The following is a 22,723-nucleotide window of genomic DNA, read 5'->3' on the forward strand; positions in this document are numbered from 1 at the left end:
ATTGAAAACTTTGAAAAAGTGAGTTCAAAGCAAAAGGACTTTTTATATATTTCAAAACAACAAAGAGTGGGGATCATATGCAGAAATTCAAATTATGGAGGGAGTTATAGTTATTTTTCTCTTATTATTAAAAACATGTTAAAGGACTAATTCGTAATTTTAAGAATATAATGGGTTAAATAGTAAAAAAAAGCAATATAAAATTAGTTTGTCTCCTCCTCGGAGACGTTGTTCGCTCTCTTTTCGCTTCAGTGGCATTTCTGTAATTATAAGCTCCTCAAATGCTCTTCAATGGAGTAAATGCGAGCACTTCTCCCCTTTTCCAAACCCTAACCCTAGATTCTCTCTGTTTCTCAGTTCCTTTTGCTTTGATTCCAGCTTTTGCCTTGATGGCTTGAGGTCCTTGATGCCATCTTGGATTCCTTGCTTCGATTCCGCGTGTCTGGAAACTCTAGATTCGGTGAGATTCTCTTTTTTTGCTTGTGATCATTGGAGGATGATCGGTGTTGTTTGGTGGAATAGTGGAGTTGTAGCTTTTGGAAGCGTATTGGGGGATCTGGGTGGTGCTTTTGGTGAGGGAGTTTAGAGAGGGGAGTGAGAGTTCTAGTCTCTTGTTATTCACGCAATGCCTTCCGATCTGTGTGTTTGCATTCACAAGCGGAGAATCTAGTGTGCTAGACTTGCTAGACCGTGATTTTGTGAACAAAAAATCGTGTTTTGAGAACTTTTGGATTCTTTTTTTTTAACTGTTTTGGTCTCTGTGCCGGATCTGATGCGCAATGTTATAGACTTATTTGAAGTCACTCTTTGGTGAAAAGAGAAGGAAAACTTCATACATTTGGTGGTGAATCAGTTGGTTTTCCTTGTTGCAAGCTTGTGTTAAGACAAACACTAATAATGTGGTTTCTGTATATTTTTCTTTGATATGCCTTTGCTTATGCCTTTGTTCGTAACTGCACTTTAGCAACCTGCTGTTGTGATATTCAGTCATTTTTTATGTTTTTTTTTTTGCTGCATTTTCTGTTTTGTCACCTAATGACCAAATATTCAATTGATCTTTCTTTAAATTCGTTATATTTGAAAAAAAAAAAGCCTTTCTATATGCTTTCAGCAGGGTGTTAAATTGTATGTATTCTAATGTTTTGTTGCATGGCTGTGTTTCTGCTTGCAGTTAGTGTTTTCAAAAGGCCGTGCTGATTGATATTCCTTGATTTGAATGTAAGCTGCTTAGACATGAAGCTGAAACTGAAGGAACTTGTATGCGTGCTCTTTGCATTGCCAATTCTTGTTTTGGGGCATGGGGATATCTACCTTGTGACCATTGAAGGAGATCCTGTAGTGAGTTACAGTGGCGGTGTTGAGGGTTTTGCTGCAACAGCTGCTGATCTAGCAGAGGAATTGGACATCACGAGGTGATTTGGCTTACATTGTTAAATTTCTATGTTTTCTGTGGCAGATCATGGTTAATTTGGTTTTAAGCTGATGTTCCTACCAAGGACCCAACACAATTTGCATGGAAGCACAAATTTTACTTTCTTCTGCACTCCTGATATTAGTATTTGAATCTTATATTATATTCACCTTCTGCAATTTTCGTTTCTTGGCAGTGAGTCTGTCACATCATATTCCCTTCACCTAGAGAAACGACATGATGAACTACTTGACTCGCTTTTTGAAGTTGGAACCTACAAGAAGCTGTATAGTTATCGGCATCTTATCAATGGGTTTGCAGTTCACATGTCTGCTGAACAGGTAAAGCTTTACTTAATATCTTATAAACAATATGCAGTTAAGTTTTATACAGTCCTTGATTGTGGTCTTTGTTCCACTCACAGAATTTACCGTCATTTTTTTTTTAATTTGATTTTAGGCAGAAGCCCTTAGCAGAGCTCCGGGGGTTAAATATGTGGAGAAAGATATGAAAGTCAAGAAATTGACTACTCATACTCCAAAATTTTTGGGCTTACCCACAGAAGTTTGGCCAACAGGAGGTGGATTTGACAGGGCAGGAGAGGACATTGTGATTGGGTTTGTGGATTCAGGAATTTATCCAAAGCACCCGAGCTTTTCCACACACCACACTGAACCATATGGACCTCTTCCTCGTTACAGAGGGAAGTGCGAGTTAGATGTGAACACCAATAGGGACTTCTGTAATGGAAAAATTATTGGAGCCCAGCATTTTGCAAAAGCTGCAATTGCTGCTGGTGCATTCAATCCTGCTGTTGAGTTTGCATCTCCATTGGATGGCGATGGGCATGGAACGTAAGTGCAATTGAATCTCTGTGCCCTTAATGAAAATATATATTTTCTATCTCATTTACTAATTATTGCCTTCTTGCTGCTATGTTAATCTCTCAAATCTTGTTTGTTTCACATTCATTAGTTATATCTTGTTTGTTGAAGGTCAATTATGTCCATTCTGCCTTGCATCATCAAATTATATTTTCATTCTCTTTCATCTATACACTCTTCCCCTCCATTATTACTTATCATTAAAGTACCATGCAATCATCAAATTTCTTAGTTGCAGTGATGTTCGTGTATATCCTTCTTTACTTTTTGTTTCCATATTCAGTGTCCTCTTTCGCGTGGTGTCTAATGTGGTAAATGTTAAAAAACATTTCTTTGCTGATCAGCACTCCTGTGCATGGCCTTTCAGTTTGGCAGTCAGTTTGTTATGATTCATTCCTGTTACAGGGTTGAACAACATGCTGCTAAATCATATCTTGGTGTACATTTTTGGGAAGCAGAGTTTCTAGAGAGTTCCATTGTTAGGCAAATGGTGCCCTTTACAATTGGTAACAAATTTGTGACAAAGTCGGTCAAAATTAACTTGCCTTGTTCAAATATATGTAATCAATATACTCTTATTTTCCTGTTGATTTGTATTAGTATTTTATTGTTATTAATTAACTTGCTTTAATTCCTTTGGTTTCCTTTGGTCTATCTTCTTGCATTTTTCCCAGTCATACAGCAGCGATTGCTGCTGGGAACAATGGAATCCCGGTAAAATTGCATGGGCATGAATTTGGTAAAGCAAGTGGTATGGCTCCTCGTGCCAGGTTCGACAATAATTTTAGTAATACTAATGAGCAGCATGACAATCCATATTATATTATTATTCAATTCTTCTCATGTTTCTGGTTATCTTTGCTTCAGGATTGCTGTATATAAGGTTCTTTACAGACTCTTTGGGGGATTTGTGTCAGATGTGGTGGCAGCTATTGAACAGGTAATCAAAGATTAACTTGATAAAATTCGATCAGGCGTTCATTTTCTTCACAGGAGCAAAATTGTAATATATTTTATGTTCTTCAAAGAATTGAAATGTGTACCATGGCAGCAATCCTTTATTGATAAATGCATGATTCATCTTTAATAGCATTGGGCGTTAGTTTATAGAGGCCGGCTCTCTTTGATCTGGTGCACTGATTCTCCATAACATATAGCTAATAACACTGAGCACTATCTTTATTACGCTTTTTTCATTCTAAAAAATAAATACATAAATAAATAAAAATTTGTGGCTTTTGTTCCTACTGTTGTGATCGGTTTGTTTATCATTGAGGTTGTTGTTGTTGTTTTTTTTTTTTTAAATTGGCAAATCTAATTTTATGAAAATTTGTTGGAACAGGCAGTCCGGGATGGTGTTGATATTCTCAATCTTTCAGTAGGACCAAACAGTCCATCAACAAACACGAAAACTACTTTTTTGAACCCTTTTGATGCTGCTCTTCTTTCAGCTGTAAAAGCAGGAGTCTTTGTTGCTCAGGCAGCTGGAAATGGAGGTCCATTTCCAAAAACCTTGGTGTCCTTCAGCCCATGGATTGCATCTGTTGCTGCTGCAGTTGATGACCGTAGATACAGGAACCATATAACTTTAGGAAATGGGAAGATCCTTCCAGGACTTGGATTGTCACGTAGGTTTACATACGCTTTTATTTTAGAAATTCTTTGATAATTGGAATTTATTTGAGGGGATATTGCTTGTTCAATTTTTCCTTTTAATCACTTTATACTCATTTTTGGTGGCAAACTCTTGTAGTCAACTCCATTACTTTGAATGTCAAAAATACTCAACCCAACTAGTTTAAAATGCAAGGTCATTGATAAGTGATAATATTCTTGTATGTAGAGTGATGACAAATTGTGATTTTTGTGTCTTTTACTTCAGGCTGGAGCTTGGAAATGTAGTCTGATGTACCATTGTTAATCCATTTCTTCCATACTATTAAAAACTGATGGGCCTGTACTTGTTGTAGCTGCCATTCTGTGCACAAGTGATCTACATCATATTGCATTTACTTTGAGGTGTTTTAGGTTTTGTATTGCAATTGCAGATGTTTCATGTTGATTTTGTGAGTTTCTGTTCCTAGTATTTTAAGAATATTTGGAATTGTTGCCTTAGTTTTCTATCCTACGCAGCAGGGTTCAGTTGACTCTTGAGCATTGTATTCCACCAGAATATCTGAGATTGTTTAATTTAGCATGAACATTTGGGTAAGGAATTAAAATGTTATGCAGCTATTGATATTCTTTTGGTAAATATGCTAAACCATGCTTACTTTGTTGTTTTAATTTTATCAAGTTATTTATTGAGTGCATGAAAGTGCTGCCTTTTGCTTCTAACAGAATTCCATGAGAATTTAGCATCCTGCTTTACCTGCATGACTACTTAATAACATATTGTAGAGGATTGTTTTCTTCTGCAGAGCAGACAATTGACAAAAATTGTGGATTTCAATTCAATTGTTCTTTTTCATTATCCAAATGCAGCTTCAACACCTTCAAATAGGTCATTCAACTTGGTTGCTGCTAGTGATGTGCTTCTGGATTCTTCTGTTATGAAATACAGCCCTCTTGATTGTCAGAGACCAGAATTATTAAACAAGAAGATGGTAGAGGGAAAGATTCTTCTGTGTGGTTACTCCTTCAATTTTGTTTCCGGTACTGCTTCTATCAAGAGAGCCTCTGAGACAGCCAGAAGTCTTGGAGCTGCTGGTTTCGTTGTTGCTGTGGAGAATACCTATCCAGGAACCAAATTTGACCCTGCGCCACTAAATACTCCTGGTATTCTCATCACTGATGCCAGTAAGTCAAAGGTAATCAATATCAAGTTCTTTTGTTGATTAGTTATTTCATTTGAATATTCAATGGAAAATAGTTAGACAAAGCGCAACTGAATACTTTGTCTATTCACACTTTTCTACAACACAACCATTTTGCACTTTTAACACAAAAGAAGTGTCAAAATTCTTTCTAATGAGAAGTTGCTGAAATTTTTTCAAAAATGAAAGTAAATGTAAGAAAAGGTTTTAGCCGTGTTATTGTTATTAGTAACTGGAACTACAGCTGATGGTACCTGCATATCGCCCGGTATATTGTCATTATGATGTCTCCTTACTATTTTGAGATGGTATTATAATGTTAAAAATTTCATTTTCACTGCGACCTTGCTTTGAAAAGTTTGGCAGCTATCAATTTTTTTCTTCAATATGTATTAACACAGGAGCTTATAGACTACTATAGTAGTGCAACAAAAAGGGATTGGGCTGGGCGGGCAACGAGTTTCAAAGCAGTAGCTAGCATAGCCGATGGTTTGGCTCCAATTCTTCACAAATCAGCCCCCCAGGTAGCTTTGTTCTCTTCACGAGGGCCAGATGTCAAGGATTTTAGTTTTCAAGATGCTGATGTTCTTAAGCCAGATATTCTAGCTCCCGGTTCTCTTATATGGGCTGCATGGACTCCAAACGGAACTGATGAAGCAAATTATCTTGGTAAAAATTTTTTCTGTCCATATCCTAGCCATCTTTTCCCCCCTGTTGATCATGAACAATGCAATCAGAAAATTAGTAAATTGTTATATAATGATCTTCATCTTTCGATCAATTATGCCAGTTTTCTAATGTCTCCGCATTGCTTATGTTGTTCTTAGATAAGTATATTGTTTTTGATCTTGATAAGGTTTATAATGACCTGAGCAGGAGAAGGATTTGCCATGGTTTCGGGGACCAGTATGGCTGCACCACACATTGCTGGGATCGCAGCGCTAATAAAGCAGAAGCACCCACGATGGAGTCCGTCTGCCATCAAATCTGCCTTAATGACAACTAGTACAACATTAGATAAAGCAGGCCGACCTCTTCAAGCACAGCAATATTCTGGTTCGGAAACATTAACTCTAGTGCCTGCAACACCATTTGACTATGGAAGTGGCGCTGTTGATCCAAAGGCTGCTCTAGATCCCGGTCTCATATTTGATGCCTGTAAGTTGGAAACTTCTCCATATCTCTGCATGAAAAATATCTGATTTAAAAAGAGAAAACAGCAGCTCTAGTGGCATTTGAGAATTAGATAATATGAACCGAGGGGGCAAATGCTCTAAATATACAATTATATGAAATAACATTCAGATATAAAGACTAGTCTTATATATAATACTGATACATAAAATAACATCGTAATATTCCTGATGCTTTACATGAAAAAAAATATCAGGCTTAAGCTTCCAGAAATCAGCATAAAATTTATATCATTTGTTTTTTTGCATTGTTTGTTTATCTGATTGTTTTTAGCTTAATTTGATATCAATTAGTTTTCCGTGAACAACCCCACGAAGATAATTATCTGTTGACCTTGAGTAGTATTTTTTACTGACAATTATTTGAAACATCCATGCTTAAATTGCTGGTGCAGCTTATGAAGATTATATCAGATTCTTGTGCTCAGTTCCAGATGTCGATCCAAATGAAATTCATAACATCACAAGTTCATCTTGCAACACGACACACGGCCGTCCCTCCGATCTCAACATCCCTTCCATCACTGTCTCACACCTCAAAGGAACTCAAACAACAAAAAGAATAGTCACAAATGTAGCCGATACGGAGACTTATATTATCACAACAAGAATGTCACCAGAAATTGCATTAGAAGCCAGCCCTCCGGCAATGACAGTGACCTCTGGCGCATCCCGTGAGATATCGGTTAGTCTCACAGTCAGGTCAGTGACCGGTAGTTACAGTTTTGGCGAGATTCTGATGAAAGGGAACAGAGGACATAAAGTGAGGATCCCTGTGGTGGCCATGGGTTACAACAACTAGGTAACAACACAGTAAGACTATTGTTTATATTAGCAGCATGCATGATAGATAAAAATTAATAAGATAACATGCAGTTTATTATAAGCATTTTGGCATTTTGCAGATATGAAAAGTATTTAAGTCATGATTTTGATGTTATCAGTACCAAATTTCTATATATTAATCTTTCTCTGTTTTACTTGGTAATTGTTTAATTGTTTGAGTTTATTATTACCTGGATTGTGGGAAATAGTGGTGAAAAGAATACAAGAAGAAAAACAAATGAAGGATAACATATCATGAATTTTTTCTTTTATGTATTTCTGTTTTCCCTCAATCTAAACACTGGTTACAAAAGTTTAATAATGTTTAAAAAAATAATTATAAAAAAAGATTCAGCATGTTTTAATTAATGTTTTTCTTCTGGATTTTTCTTATTGTATTTTTGATTTGATGAGATCTATATATCATTCCATTCATTTGTGGTAGTAAACAGGGATATAATTCCAAAGAGCAGTCAAGACATTTTGGTGATTTTTTAAAATAAAATTTATACATAAATCAACTGATTTAACTTATGATTTATGATATCGTGGGCTAGACGTGACCATTTTGAACCGAAACTGTGGAACCGAACTGGAACTGAATCGTTAAAAACCGGAACTGGAAAAATCATAACTGTCCTAAAATCGGAATCAGAACTTTCATATAAGGTTTGGTTTCGAAATTTTAAAACCGTGGAACCGTCGGTTCAACCCCCGTTTCAAACGTTAGTTCCAGTCGAATAAAGATTTAAAATATCAAATTAATTAATTACATATATATTATTATATTATATAAAATAATATTATGACTTATAATATCAAATAAAAAAATTACGTGGGTTTTGATTTCTTGAGAGGATATATAGGCAACTTGATATAATTGAGTTTAAGCCTTTTATTTTTTTTTTATTTCTCATATTTTACTCTTATTAGAAAATATTGTTTTGAATTATTAATACTTTCATTTTTTTAATAAAATATTATATTAAATTAATTCTTGTATTTTTGTATTTATTTTAATTTGAAATATTGGATCATTTACTTTAAAAAAATAGCCTGAACCGTTTGAACCGTCAAACTGGAACCGTCAAACTGGAACCGTTGAACCGAATCGCCAGAACCGGAACCGAACCGCCAAGAACCTTGCCTAAGCGGTTCGGTTCCTGTTCAAAGTTTTTTGGAACCAAAACCGGCAGTTCAGGAATCGGAATTAGAGGTTCCTGAACCGTGGTCAAGTCTACGTGGGGCTCTTCTGTAAGGTCTTATATGTGATATTCATATTTTCAATTCATTTATGAAAATGACTTTTTAAATTATAAAAAAAAAAAAAATCATCATTTTTGGGAGTACTATAACTTTTTCAAATATTATTTTATATATTCTCCAACATCATTATGTATACCCTGAAAATGCTAATTCAAATTGCCAATAATTTCTAAATGTTGAGCCTTGAACATATTAAAATAATTATATATATAATTACACTGGTAAGTTTCAAGATCTTTAAATAAACATTTTTTTTATTGTTGTTAATTATGATTTATTGTACTAATTATTAAATACATTTATAGAAAAATATGTTTCACATGTGATAACAACATAATTGATACATAAATGAGTCAATGACTGAGAAGTTAACATTAAATCAATTGAATTATTTACAACACTTGATATCTTGAATTATTTACAACACTTGATATTGATTGAACCGATTGGCTTGATCTCATTGACTTTTCTTCGATCGTTTCCAACTCCGGCCTCCATCGACGAGCACCATCATCGTCTTTAACCATCTGATCAGGTTTAACCGGTTCAAGCCGAGTCAAACCATGCTTGGTGACACCCGGGCCATGTTTTCGAGCCAACTCAGTGAGCCGAGTCACAAGTGAAAGTATATCAAGAGGTGAAGCATTTGATTGCATAACAGAGTGGGGTAATAGAAAATAAAGCCGACCCGGTTCGAGCCGGTCCTCGAACCGAATCGGGCTTGAACCCAAAATTAGAAGCTGAGCCGAAGAGCAGAGCAAGTACTTAGGTGGCTTCCCAGTGATCTCACCGGCGGTGACCGGAGTCTCAAAGTCTTCTATTAAGCCGTTAATGTGCACCACTCTCACATAATTGAACTCTGTTTGTGAATACTGAGAACTTGGCCATGATAAGCTACAACAATCCATTGTTTTAGAGATAAAGAAAGAGGATTAGAAGGGTTGGGAAGTTGATTAAGGGTGTGGTTTATATATATAGAGAAAGATGGATTAATATTTAATTAAATTGGTTTTAGCTAGAAGCAAGTGGCAATAATATGTGTTTTTTGTATTTATTTATTTCTTTAACAGTAAAATAGTGAACTAGTTTTTAAGAATTTGACTAACTTTTCATGCTAGAAAATGTAGGTTTTGTATTATTTGATGTTGTTTTAGTTAAATGTGATGGCCGGCTAATTCAAGAGCATGATATAGAGAAAACTTTAGAATTATATTTTTTGTTTTTTTTATATTAAATAAAAAAGATAATTTTTGCATTTTATTCGTTTGGAATAAAAGAATTAAATTGGTAGATGTAAAAGGACGGCCCTAATCGAGTCAGAGGATATGAATGTATTATTTATTTATATGGTAAAAAAAAGGATGGGTCTTTATCTTTTTAATTCTTGATGAAATCCTAAACACCAAAGATATTAGTACCAGTGTTTTCAGATCCGGACCGGACCAGACGGACTGGGTTGACCCGGACCCGGCCTTAAAATCGGTCCGGTTCAATATATAAAACCGGATTTTGATAAAACCGGGGTTGAACCGGCAACCAGGGCGATCGAACCGGTGACCCGGTGACCCAGCCGGGTCATCAACCCGGGTTTGCACCAATTTTTTTTTTAATTCTTATTTTATTTTTATAATATATTAATGTTTGGGGGTTATAATGTAAAATTATAAAACTAAAGAAGGGAGAGACCAAGAGAATATTTTTATTTTAATTTTTTAATGAATTTTTTTAGTTGTGTATTTCTTTGTGAATATTTTTATGCTTCTCAATTAATTTTATATTAGTTTATTATTATGTTATTGGGTGTATTTTACATTTTTAATGTGGTGTACTTCAATATTTATTTATATAAAATACTCACTTAAATTTTTAAAAATCATATTTTTTATTTTTTATTTTATTTTTTATTCTTCAATATTTAATTTTTTAATTATATATAACTAAAAATTATATTATTTTTAATAAAAATTATTGACCCCGGTTCAACCCGGTTGAACCCCTCCATCCCTGACCCCTATCTTTCTCCGGGTCGATGGCCGGTCCGGGTCTGAAAACCTTAAATCAATTTTTTTAGTACTAGGGTTGGGAATACAACAGTTGGTGATCACAAACAATTTTTTATAGTTCATTTTGTTGAAACTACTCCCTCCGTTGTTCTTTACTTGTCACTTATTATAGTTTTTTTTTTTACTTGTCATATTAAAAATTTTGTACAGTATTAAATAATTTTTTTTAAATTATAAAATAAAAAATATGTGTATTTAAGGTAGTATATTAACCTTAAATCAATTAAATACATATAAATAAGGTACATACAAACAGGGTCATGTAATTCCCTTCTCGTCCTTCAACCTCATTAGATAGCTAATGCTATATATATATATATATAGTCATATATTTTTGTAAAAAAAAATTATATATATATAGTCATACATAGAAGAAGATGAGTCATAAAATTAGTACCATTTCTATGATGATAACAAAGAGAATCACTGAAAAAAAAAATTCTCTTTTGCATAACAGAGGAACAAACAACACAACAAAACCACTAAAAGTAGGATAGGACAAGCCACAAAATAAAACAGTTAGGAGAGAGAAACTCCTCCTAGACCAAACAGCACATCAAGAGCAACAATTAGTCAGAGAAATTATCATGCACATTAGGAACAAGCTTCTCACTGAAAAATAGACCTAAGAACTATATAAAGCGTCTGACCGCGAAATCATTGTGCACGTAAACAACTTTCCTTCTTTCTCACCAGCATTAGACATACTAAACACCTTTATATTATATATATATATATATAATATAAAGCCTTGATGTGAAAAGATAGCAAAATGGCACTTTAGCCAGCTCATTTCTCTTTAGTTTTTTTTTTTTAAGTTTTGTTGAATCCCGCCGGACACCATGGAGAACTGAGTTGGTTAAACTGTTAAAGTGGGCTGGCCTTTTTTGGGGTAAAGAGAGCATTATTCTAAGAAAGAGATGGATTTACATGTAATTGATGGATGTAACCAAAAGCAAGTGCATATAGAACCATTTTATAATCTAGCGGTGCTCCCTTTGACAATGAGTGGGTAGACATAAATTCTATAGTGTATTATTCACATATTGTTTATTGAGATCAAATACTGTATTCTCAGTATTTGATAAATTGAGGATAAACCTTTTATAAGAGGAGCTATATTTTTATCTATGTAGAATTTTATGATAAGAGGATTTATCATTGTGGAGATATGGTTTTTGATATATTATTTTGGATGTATGTGGTAGGTATTCATTACCCTATGTATTAATTAATCTCATATGGTAAATCTCCAGGGAGTTGTTAAGTCATTATAACTGATATATCTCTACGCTTGCCTGCTCTTTTAATATCCTTAAATAGAGGGGGCTTGTGGTCTATTTGTTAAAAAACGAAGCACATAGATGCACATAGTAACTAAATGTGGGATAATAAGTTACTTTAATAATAAGTATTACAAGTAGGGGTAAGGAAGCGAACAAGTGCATATATATATATATATATATATATATATATAGTTTAGAAAAGAGATATGCATGTACCAAAATATCAATGGTGATTGGAGGAGAATATGGACAGATGGTCACTTGCTCAACTAGCTCGCCGGAGAAAACATTCCTCCTTTTAGTACTAACACTATAATAATAAAAATGAAATCAACTATTTTCTTTATAAAAAAAAAATGGTGGGATGTGAAATTAGTTGTGGATGGCCAAATTTAATTAACTTGAATCAGATATAACTCAGGTTATTTATTGTTTTAATTACATGGATGCAAGTTAAATTAAAAAAAAACTTCAATTTCTAGTTGGATGGATTTGGACAATATTAATTAATTACCTTAAAAAAATCAATTACATACACATACAAAGACTAGTTTCCAAACTAACATTGGATTATTCAACATATCTAGTCCATTACATATACACACATATACAAACAGGGTCATGGTGCTCATTACAAAGCCAATACAAGTCAAACTCTAATCACTGCTTGCACATCAAACAAGATACAAAATATATATATATATATATATACAACACATCTTCTATATAGTTGTCCATAAGTAAAAGATCTATGAACATCCAATTATCAGCCGTTGAATTTGTAATTACTGTAAATATTGCTATAATAACTACTGTTTATCAATATTGGCCGTTAAATTTTAATCCAATGATTAATAATGGACGTCTATAGATTTTTTATTTATGTAGAAGACGCGGTCCCGATGGAGTAATGAAGTTGTGATGGCAAAGGGACGGTCCTGATGGAGTCACGTGGCCCTTCATATTAGGCTGGATTTGCTCCCCAGTGAAGGTGAAGATGAAGAAGATGATGATTCCCATGATGACAATGAGGACCAGTACTGAAACATTTCTTTCTCCTTTCTTCATTCTCTCCTTAACTAATTTTCTTTCTGGCCATACACATTAATTATCAGTACCTTTTATACATATCAAGCTTTATGCGTGTGCTCACGTTAATAATAATAACAATAATAATACTAAGAAGAAGAAGAAGAAGAGAGCGTTCAAGTTGATTGCCTTCTTTTACATTAGAACCATTGATTTAATATTATGGTAACAAGAGATCTCAGTGAATATTGTTTATTTTTGTCTTAGTTAGTATATATATATATATATATATGCACAAATCTGTGGACGTTGCTGCAGACCGTTGAATTTTAATGCAACGGTTATGTACTTTTACATAAACAATAATACTGTACTTATGAATAGTTATAAAGTGAAAAATAGGATGTACAGTATTTTCATCTCAACCGTTCAATCAATTTGAGTATAGTAATTGAATCAATCTCAGCCGTCCAAATTCATTTCTATAGTTAAGAATACCAAAATACAGAGAATACCATACCAACTAGGTAACATGGTCGGTCACTGTTCATATACCAATTTGTTTCTATCTCCTCTCAACCCTTTCTCTTACTTTTAATAATCTGGGGACGTTCTATGGGCGTCCTCAGATTACACTTTCTCATATATATATATAGAGAGAGAGGGCCCATTGTCTAGGGACATCCTTAGATTTAAAATCTAAGGATGTCCATAGTAGCCATTGGATAGTAATCCGACGGCTATTAGCATTATGAACAGTAGATACCATGTGCTACAGTATTGTACAGTAATCATGAACAGTGAAAAATTGTACAATATTTATATAAACAAATAACCGTTGGATGATGATTAACAGCTTAGATTTAAAATGTCCATAGATTTTAAATCTAGGGTCTTACCTAGATTATTTTTTTCCCATATATATATATATATGTGTGTGTGTGTGTGTGTGTGTGTGAGGGGGCGTTTGGTTGGATGTAGTTGAAAATGCAGTGGATTTGTATTTACAAATCCTTGTATTTGAAAATTCAGGAGAGTCAAATCCAGGTGTTTGGGTTGGATGTATTTGTAATCTTTGAATCACAAAAATTTTTAGTATTTGGTTTTTAGAGATTTTTTTAATTTAGATTATTAATATAATATAATATATTAATTATATATTATATTATTAATATTAATTAAACTATAATCATATTTTATTTAATATTTTATAAAAATATAATTATAGTGTAATTAATTTTATGAGTAATTAATATAATTAATATATACTTAATTTATTATAATAAAATATAATATATTAATTATTTATCAAAATAAATAATATAATATAATATAATATATCAATCATATACTATATTACAAATATTAATTACACTATAATTATATTTTATTTAATATTTTATAAAATATAATTATGGTATAATTAATATTATGAGTAATTAATATAATTAATATATACTTAATTTATTATAATAAAATATAATATATTAATTCTGTATTATATTACTAATATTAATTACACTATAATTATATTTTATAAAATATTAAATATAATATAATTATAGTGTAATTAATATTATAAGTAATAAATATAATTAGTATATTAATTACTAGATGGGATTTACTGAATGAGATTTTGAAATTCAGTCATTTTGGCCGAATTCCAAAATCCCATGACTTTTGGATTTGAAAATACAAAGGAGATTGAAATCCATTGAAACAAACAAATGATTTCTCAAATCCAAATATTTTCAAATCCGGCCAAACAAACAACCCCTAAAAGCATGCGAGGAACTTTATGAGTGGGAGTGAATGGTACTTGCACATGCCACTGACTCATACAGAAGAAATTTTTTTTTAAATTTTTATAAATAATGTTTCCGGTTAAAATCTATGGAAGTCAAGCTTCCCAGCCAGCATGAATGTATGCTATGATGTGATGATAAGGTTATTTTATTTATTTTATTATTTATTTATTTTGGCCTACCAAACTGAAAATGAGGTATATATCAAGCACTATTAATGGCTTGCAATTCCTCCCACCAAACATTCACATACATCTACAAAACTTCACCCATGTTTTATTATTATTATTATTATTATTATTATTATTATTATTTCTTTTTTTTTATTAAAACGAGTAAAAAAAAAAAATACCACATTCATAATCATGTAATGTTTTTGGTCTTTGTATTTTTATTTTTAATTTTAATTTCATTCTGTCTAAACATTACTTACAGAAAGCAATCACATGATTTCCTTGTATTTCTACAAAACATGATGCTGTTTTACAGTCAAATTAGAGACTAACAAAAACTGCTTTTTGGAAAGCAGAAACCTCCAAATGAACTATAAAAAGAAAAAAAATTAAAATTAAAAAAAAAAAGAGAAAAGAATCATACATAAATCACATGGAAGCATCTTCTGAGACTTGGAAATCTTGATAAACTGCTTGATCTCCTCCTCCCCCTTCCAAAACAATAAAGACATACATATTTGCATCAGAGAGGACTACAAATGTGTGAACTTTGTGAACTTTGCAATTTACTAGATTCCGACAAAAATAAGAATCAGAAGATGAGAGGAAGCAACTGGTACTATTGACCAAAGAATAACTTAGTCGTTTTAAATCAATGTAAAGTTCGAGAATAAATGCATCAAACTATCAAGAGCTTCGGGGTAGAATTTCCTAGCAAATAAATAACATGGTCTTTTCATTCCGTTCCACAGGCACGGGTCTCGCCGTTCTTGTTTCTGCACAAGCAAAGGAGAGTTCCGGTTATGACTAATGCATTCATGTTAATTGAATTTCCATCTTAGAAGCATTATTTATATGCCTACACTTCTAAAAAAAGGACAACAATGTGTTAAGGGTTTACCCTTTCATCACTTGTTATGTGGTAGCTTTCAGATATATACTGTTGACAAAGAAAGTGTCAGAATGAAAAATTTTAAAAATGAACCTTTATAAAAGAATGGAGAAAATAAGGGAGATAGCATACAGTTATGTTCTTCAGAAGTTCATAACTGATATCCTGAGCCCTGTATGCTTTAGGATGCCACTTCCCTTCAGACCAATCCACATGTGTTATTGACCAATTTGCAATCCCGCCAGGATCAACCATCTGAAAAGATAGAAACTCACTAATAAAATTGTGAAACCATACAGCAAACAAATATCCATTAATGAAACACTTAGGAATAAAGAATCTTATTCACGGACATGGAAAAGAGTTGGTAAATAATGCTCATCTGAGTAGCAATTTCGCCCTTCCATTCCTGGCTGTTGGAATCAAAACAAAGGAAATTGTAATCAGTGAACAGTTCTTAAACTGAACTTCCCAATATTTTAAGCTCATATGTGTAGCATGGATTTTGCGATCAAATTGTTTCAAAACTGAAAATTATTATACACAAGCCTTAAAATTTAGAAATCATGATCCTGCAGGCATAGATTGGTGAAGTGCTTCATCTTCTATAATATTTTTCAGATACACAATCTCTTGAAACACCAATGAGAAGGAAGTAAAAGAGATTTCAGTTAATGGTATGATAATTTCTAATAACTACTTCATAAGTGCAAATAGCCTTCAAGGAAGCAGGCAACTAATTTTCCAGCATATAATTCTTCAATACTACAGATAAATATAGTGCATTTGCATGCTTGTTAACTAACATTGGTACAGAATTTAAATTTAGTTTACAATGATGTAAACATAAAGTCAATGGAAAATGTGAGTCATCATTAGTCTCTGAACTTACTCTGCAGTAATGCTTGAATTTTGTGTAATACAGGTTGTCAGCCAGTATCAACAAAGCATGTTGGCGCTTAACTGAAAACCACTGAAAACATGAAACAAGATCTCTGTAAATCACATTGGTTAAACTAATATAGTGAAAAGAAACTATCGTAATGGGCCTAGTGATACTTGCATATAAAGCAAATAGCATTGTAGATATGATGAAATTACGACATGATCAAGACATCACTGAGGCAACACAATTACCGCAAAAAATAATATTATGGTGTTCAAATAAACAGTAAACTCAGCTGGAACCCTAGAAAGCATTCTCTTAATATGTCCCTGGCCTTGGGAAGATTATATATATTTATATGTATTGTTAACTGCTTTTAAAAGGTTCCATCATTTGATGTAGCAGAGCACATTTTTCAACAAGAAATTAACTTAAAAATGAAATAATCACGATGTGATATACTATGGCTCAAGTAAATATAAAGCTGTCCCTTGAGGAAAACCTAGGCCCAATACTTAGTTCTTGAATTAGAATTCCAGCCACTCTATTTTTCTGGGTCAGTCAGCCTAAACCCAGCTGCAATCCAAACTTCGGACTAAATCCAGCTTTCAGCCTCAACTGGGCAGACCCATTGACATTCCTCATTGCAATGTAAAGAGCTAATTGTAAAAACCAAGTAAAATCTTTCATTTTAAGAATGCAAGCTCCACTGGTGCATGTAGTCATGAATTTCTTCCCAATACTATTATTGGGATAAAGAGGATTAAAACATCCAGAGCTGTTTGAAACAGAGCAAGTCAAATGCACTTCAACTTTGTTTTTTTCTTTTAACAACCGACCATATAGTTCATAAAGACCACTTGTCCAGGTTGCACAGAAAGGCATTAAAGACCAAAGAAACTTATTTGTCTAAAATATAACCTGAGAACGCAGTACTAGGTGCATTTACAAAATAATATTAGAATCAAACGCTTCTCTAGTATAAAAATTATATATGCACACATTTTTTAAATCTTGCTTACCTGTGCACCCTTCCTAAAGTCTGATTTTTCAATTTCTGGCAACATATGCTCAGAATACCTGCCTGATCCATGTGGGCCAGGATCCTCAAAACTGAGATCAAACATCAAAATTCAAAATAGGAATGAACCACTGATTTTCAAAACGTCAACAGAAGATCCAAAGCTAAAATGAGTTTCACTTTTAAAATATCTTTTGCCAGCAGTGAAGACTTTAATAAACAAAAACAAGTTCCCAAGAAAATTTAAATTTGCTTACCAGTCAACATAGCTGAGATTTGTTTCAATCAGGTAACTATATACATAATCAAAATTATGGAGAGGGACACAACTGCAATGAAACAAAGGCATGCTGTTAAGACACAAATAGAGAATAGCAAAACAAACAGAAACATGAAACTACTTCACTGACCCACCTGTCAGAAAGCAGCACAAAATGTTGATTACTGGTATCCTGAAGTGCATTTGCCAAGAGTCTCTTCTCTGCATCAACCATGGAAATTTTTCCCCAGCCCACCTGTATGCATTTCATGATTAAAAGAAAAAAAATTCCTCACAGTGATCACTTGAAGAGAAAATGAATAACTACCTAATTGGTTGACAACAACAGGAAATGAGCAAAATAGTGAAAGCCATGGCCAAAATAGCATTCTGCTGACATAGCCTGACAATAGCAACTTACACTATAACTAAGTTTATGGTTCTCAAAGCTAGCTGTGCTTTCATTTTACTAAAAAAAATCAGTTAGAAAACACTCAAGACGAAATGCGTATAAGAGTACATCTTTAACCAAATTTATTTCCTTACGCCTCACTCTATGACTCATCCTTTCATTCTTTTAGTTCAGTATAGTTCCATTGCTTTGAAACAATATTGGAATCAAAACCTTCCAGACAACAAAACTAAAAGAAGGGCATAGAATTGCCCTCACAATTATGCATTGTTAAGAGAAAATACGATATGGCCATTAGCAAATGCAAACTCTGAAAGGAAAGTTGCTGCCACAAGATCAAGAAAGCTAATTGTGCATGATTCATGAATATTATTAAGAGTGTAATGAGCGTTTCTTGAAAACAGAAAGACAAAATACTACATAACATTGCTTCTTTCAAGAAAAAAATGGATTCAGATAGCCCTCTCCCATAAAATCATGTAATATGAGACTGGGATGAGTTTTCATATAGTCCTCAAAAATTGAAAGCTCTTCACCACACTAGTTGTTGCTGCATATACACATTTCACTCAAAAGTCTGACATTGACTGCCTATGAAAGGAAAGCCCATAGCATTACTTTCCAATAAACTATTTGTCATCATCCTTGTACATGTTTGATAACTGCTAAGCATCCTCTAGCTAGTCAAGTGAAAATCTTGAAGACAAAATCCAAAAGAATGTTGTGTTCACTTGTCTAATGGAAAACAACGAATCAGGCTATGGACAAGAATATGCATCAATATAGATCATACAGAACTCTTTTTCATAAGCATTACAAGTTTTTTGTACGAAATGATGGAGCAAAATTTATTTCGATATATATATATATATATTAGCATGAATAGGAACTGAAAGTTATAGGAAGTTCTTAAATTACATACCTTGGCACTGCGAATGTCCCGGCCCATGAATATAGGACTGACGTGCACTGGGTTTTCCCTTGATGCATGTACATATATGGAATATCTATCTTCATGTCCCTGCATATTGACAAAAGAGAGGTCAAACTTGAGAATCTGTCTTACAAGCATTAAATTCACACCACAATCTCCAATCAATCAACATGCAAATCCTTAAAATTTATGGAAATGATGGTAGATACTGGCAGATTACTCTCTAAATAAATTCACATTAAACCTGCAAGCAGACTTCAACTAAACCACTTCTGGCAAGGCATTGCAAGCTACCTAGACTATAACAGATAAACTCCTACAAGCAAATTTGTTCTACACTAATAAATAAGAGCTAAAATCACCACGTAAGAATTCAATGTGAATGAAGCATTAAACATGTCAGTACACAATGCATACTGTATTGTAAAGATATCAAAGATTGAGAATCATACCAGAAAAAATTTCTCCCACAGTTTCTCAAATGGCAATGAACCTGGTGTCAAGAACATGAAAGCAATCTTTGCATTCTTGGACTGAACTGATGGCATAGAAAGAATGTCTTGGAAGACAACACGTGCAGCAATCTCTTCATCAGTGAAGATCCTGGCAGGCGCAGGAGGGAGCCAATCCATGAAAGGACTGCAAACGCTTGAAGATAAGAAGTAGCAAGCTGAAAATCGCCGAGGTGGGTAGACATAAGCCCCAATCAATGACAAACAAACCAAAGACACCAAAACAATGATCCACATGGGCTTTTTTGACTGGGATCTATGCCGTGGTCCCGGCATGATGTGGCCGTTCCCAATGACTGGCAGCCAACCTTGATGTTTCTTCATCAAGGGAACCTCATCAGCATCACACCTCAAATTCTATTATTATTCTTTTCTCAATCAATACCTCAAACACTCAACAATTGCCAAGGAAATACAGTCCAATGATTGTTGATTTCACTTTGAGCCCATTATCCACTGGTACAGAAGAAAACTGCAAGAAAAAAGAGAGCAACAAGGATATTCATGATAAGTTAAAGCTCCAAAATTCAATCTTCTACAAAGGACAAAATAAAGATGAGGAAAAATAAGTAAGCTTTACTTGTTGTTAGCATATTTAGAGGGAAAAAAAAATGGCAACATTAAGAAAACAAGCCTTTCTAGAAATTTCTTTCTATGACTGTAAGTAATTCAAAGATGGCAACATATTTCAGTTCATCCAGACAATGAAGAAGAAAACAAATGCCATGATTCATAGAAAAATCAATGTTTCTTCATGTCAAATTTGTGACCGCCCAAGAGTCAAGCCGTCATTCAGAGAATTACAAGCAATCCGAAACCAACAACGAAAGCCCACAGAGACTTTGATGTTTTTCAATTAGAAAGTCAATCCTTTTGGTAATCTCTCAACCTACCAAATCTGCAACTTCCCAGCGTGTCCCAAAAGGGAAGCATTTAAGAAATCAAATCACATAAACCGAATTAATTCAACCAACGCACAAGCATCGAAACCTCTCAAAAAGATCACCATTCTTTTCCAGGGGAGACATCCCTATCCTCAAAACCCACATAAAGAAAAATCAAACAAATAAAATAACTCCAAATCCACAGCAACACTCCACATCGACACCAGAACATCCAAAAACTACAGGATTGGCTTACTCATCATCCAAATCCAACAACAAATCACCAAACACCGAAATCCAACCTCGATTGTCCAACAAAAATCAAATCAAATCCACACGCAAACATGAGCAAAACAAATAAATTACTAATTCCAACAGAAATCCAAGCAAACAACAACCAATGCCATCAAAAAACCTCCCAATCCAACCATCCCGGAGCTCAAATCAAACAAAACCAACACCAAATTAAAAAAACCAAAAAAAAATACCAAAAATACCTCAAAATCCGGGTTCCAAAACCGCCCGCGACCAAGATCTGAAGAGAAAACAAAAGAACGAAGAGATCGGAGATGAAGATCTGCAGCTAAAGACGAAGAAGAGCAGATGAAATTGGAGGAAAAAAAGGAGAAGAAGAACGAGAACAAGAAGAAGAAGAAGAAGAAGAAGAAGAAGAGCAAGTGAGAGACATGGATTTAAAAGGGGTTGGTATTTGTTTGAATAATTATGGAAAATTCGAAGGGGTTTTTAGTAAAAGTAATCCCCGTGTTTTATGGTTAACTTATAATTCGGCAAAGGCTCCAAACGGCGTGGAATTACCGTTTCGTTCCAACGAGAAAACTCACACAGCCGGCGAGTTTTCTTCATTTTTTTTAATTAATTTTTTTAATTATTATTATTATTATTATTATTATTATTATTATTATTTAAAATAAAATTGATGTTGTTTTAATTTATTCCTGCTTCCGTGGGACGCCTATTGGCAACCTTTTTGCAAACTCTGTTGTTTTGTTTTTTTGTTTTAAGCTGTTTTTTATAAACGTGATTTATTCACTTTATAAAATAAATAAAATAAAATTGCTTATATCTCTCTTACTTATTATTGTAGAAATATACATATATTATTATTATTATTTTAAAGAAATAATAATAATCATAACAAATATATTATTTGCTTTTATCATACTTACGTATATTTTAACAAATTTTTATTAGTTAAAATTATTAGATAATTTTAAATTTTTAAAAAATTGTATCAATTTTTCAAAATTACAAATATTTAAAATCTGTTAAGATTCCATTAATTTTTCTTTCTACTTTAATTATATCTTTTATTTCTTTTCTTAAAATAGTGTTTTGCTTTTTAAACAAAATATTGAAAAGTATAGGTATATATTATAGATAAAGAATAATTTTTAGATTTTTAAATAAATATATAGAAAAAATTTAATAGGACGGGAGGAAATATTGACAAAGTAAACAAGCAAAACTAAGTATAGGAATATATTACAGATAAAGAATAATTTTGGAAAAAAAAATATTTAATATTTTTTAGATTTTCTAAATAAATATATGAAAAAATAAAAAAATTAATAGGACCGGACGGAGTATTGACAGAGTAAACATGCAAAACTAGCTCTATTTATAGTTACCTAGTATACCCTCATCAATTTATAGTATTTTATACAAACTCCCGAATAATAACAAACTTCATTTAAATTTCATAATTAATCTTATAAAAAATTATTAGATAATCAATAAATTAGTTTAATAATTATAAAAATTAATTAAGGTTTATTATATTAATAATAGCGTGATTTATTTTTTAAAAAAGCATAAAATATAAAATTACAAAAATAAAAACAGAAGAAATTTCAGGCTATAGTAAACTTAGTGTAATTACTAACTTAAATAAGGGTGTATGTTAAAAATAACTCGCTTTAATTAATTATTACTATACATAATACATGCATGGTTGATCGCATACGATGTTAAGTATGTGAACATAAAGGCCGGGATCTTGATTGGCTGTACATGTTTGGACAGGATTCTTGAAACCTTAGTTTGATGACGTGGCAGCTAACCATAACTTCCTTGAATTAACGGATGTCTTAAAATAGATCCGTTTAGCAGTTTTATAGTTATTTATAATCCAATTAGGATCTGCCACGTGTT

The 22,723-nt window shown here is 32.9% G+C and overlaps 2 protein-coding genes across 4 annotated transcripts; one reads left to right on the forward strand and one right to left on the reverse strand.

The window, feature by feature from the left end:
* The first annotated feature begins 239 nt into the window (after positions 1-239).
* On the forward strand, positions 240-7,304 carry LOC120253017 (subtilisin-like protease SBT2.5). Of its 3 annotated transcripts, none has more exons than XM_039261256.1 (11): positions 240-460; positions 1,172-1,412; positions 1,608-1,752; positions 1,871-2,265; positions 2,970-3,065; positions 3,163-3,235; positions 3,638-3,923; positions 4,780-5,105; positions 5,513-5,780; positions 5,988-6,269; positions 6,700-7,304. In XM_039261256.1, the coding sequence occupies exons 2-11, from the start codon at positions 1,234-1,236 to the stop codon at positions 7,104-7,106; spliced, it is 2,457 nt and encodes an 818-aa protein (XP_039117190.1). In that variant the 5' UTR covers positions 240-460; positions 1,172-1,233; the 3' UTR covers positions 7,107-7,304. The 3 variants fall into 3 exon arrangements, with proteins under 3 accessions (XP_039117190.1, XP_039117196.1, XP_039117202.1); XM_039261262.1 differs by lacking the exon at positions 240-460 and adding an exon at positions 881-899; XM_039261268.1 differs by lacking the exon at positions 240-460 and adding an exon at positions 923-945.
* A 7,881-nt stretch (positions 7,305-15,185) lies between these two features.
* On the reverse strand, positions 15,186-21,406 carry LOC120255868 (glycosyltransferase BC10-like). Its single transcript, XM_039263646.1, has 11 exons — positions 21,049-21,406; positions 19,608-20,139; positions 19,144-19,242; positions 17,965-18,065; positions 17,808-17,879; positions 17,552-17,642; positions 16,536-16,616; positions 15,997-16,056; positions 15,776-15,898; positions 15,653-15,691; positions 15,186-15,527 (listed from the first exon to the last, which is right to left on the reverse strand). The coding sequence occupies exons 2-11, from the start codon at positions 19,989-19,991 to the stop codon at positions 15,399-15,401; spliced, it is 1,179 nt and encodes a 392-aa protein (XP_039119580.1). The 5' UTR covers positions 19,992-20,139; positions 21,049-21,406; the 3' UTR covers positions 15,186-15,398.
* Between the last annotated feature and the right edge of the window lie 1,317 nt (positions 21,407-22,723).

Source organism: Dioscorea cayenensis, chromosome 3 (genome assembly GCF_009730915.1).
Source record: "Dioscorea cayenensis subsp. rotundata cultivar TDr96_F1 chromosome 3, TDr96_F1_v2_PseudoChromosome.rev07_lg8_w22 25.fasta, whole genome shotgun sequence".
NCBI lineage: Eukaryota > Viridiplantae > Streptophyta > Magnoliopsida > Dioscoreales > Dioscoreaceae > Dioscorea > Dioscorea cayenensis.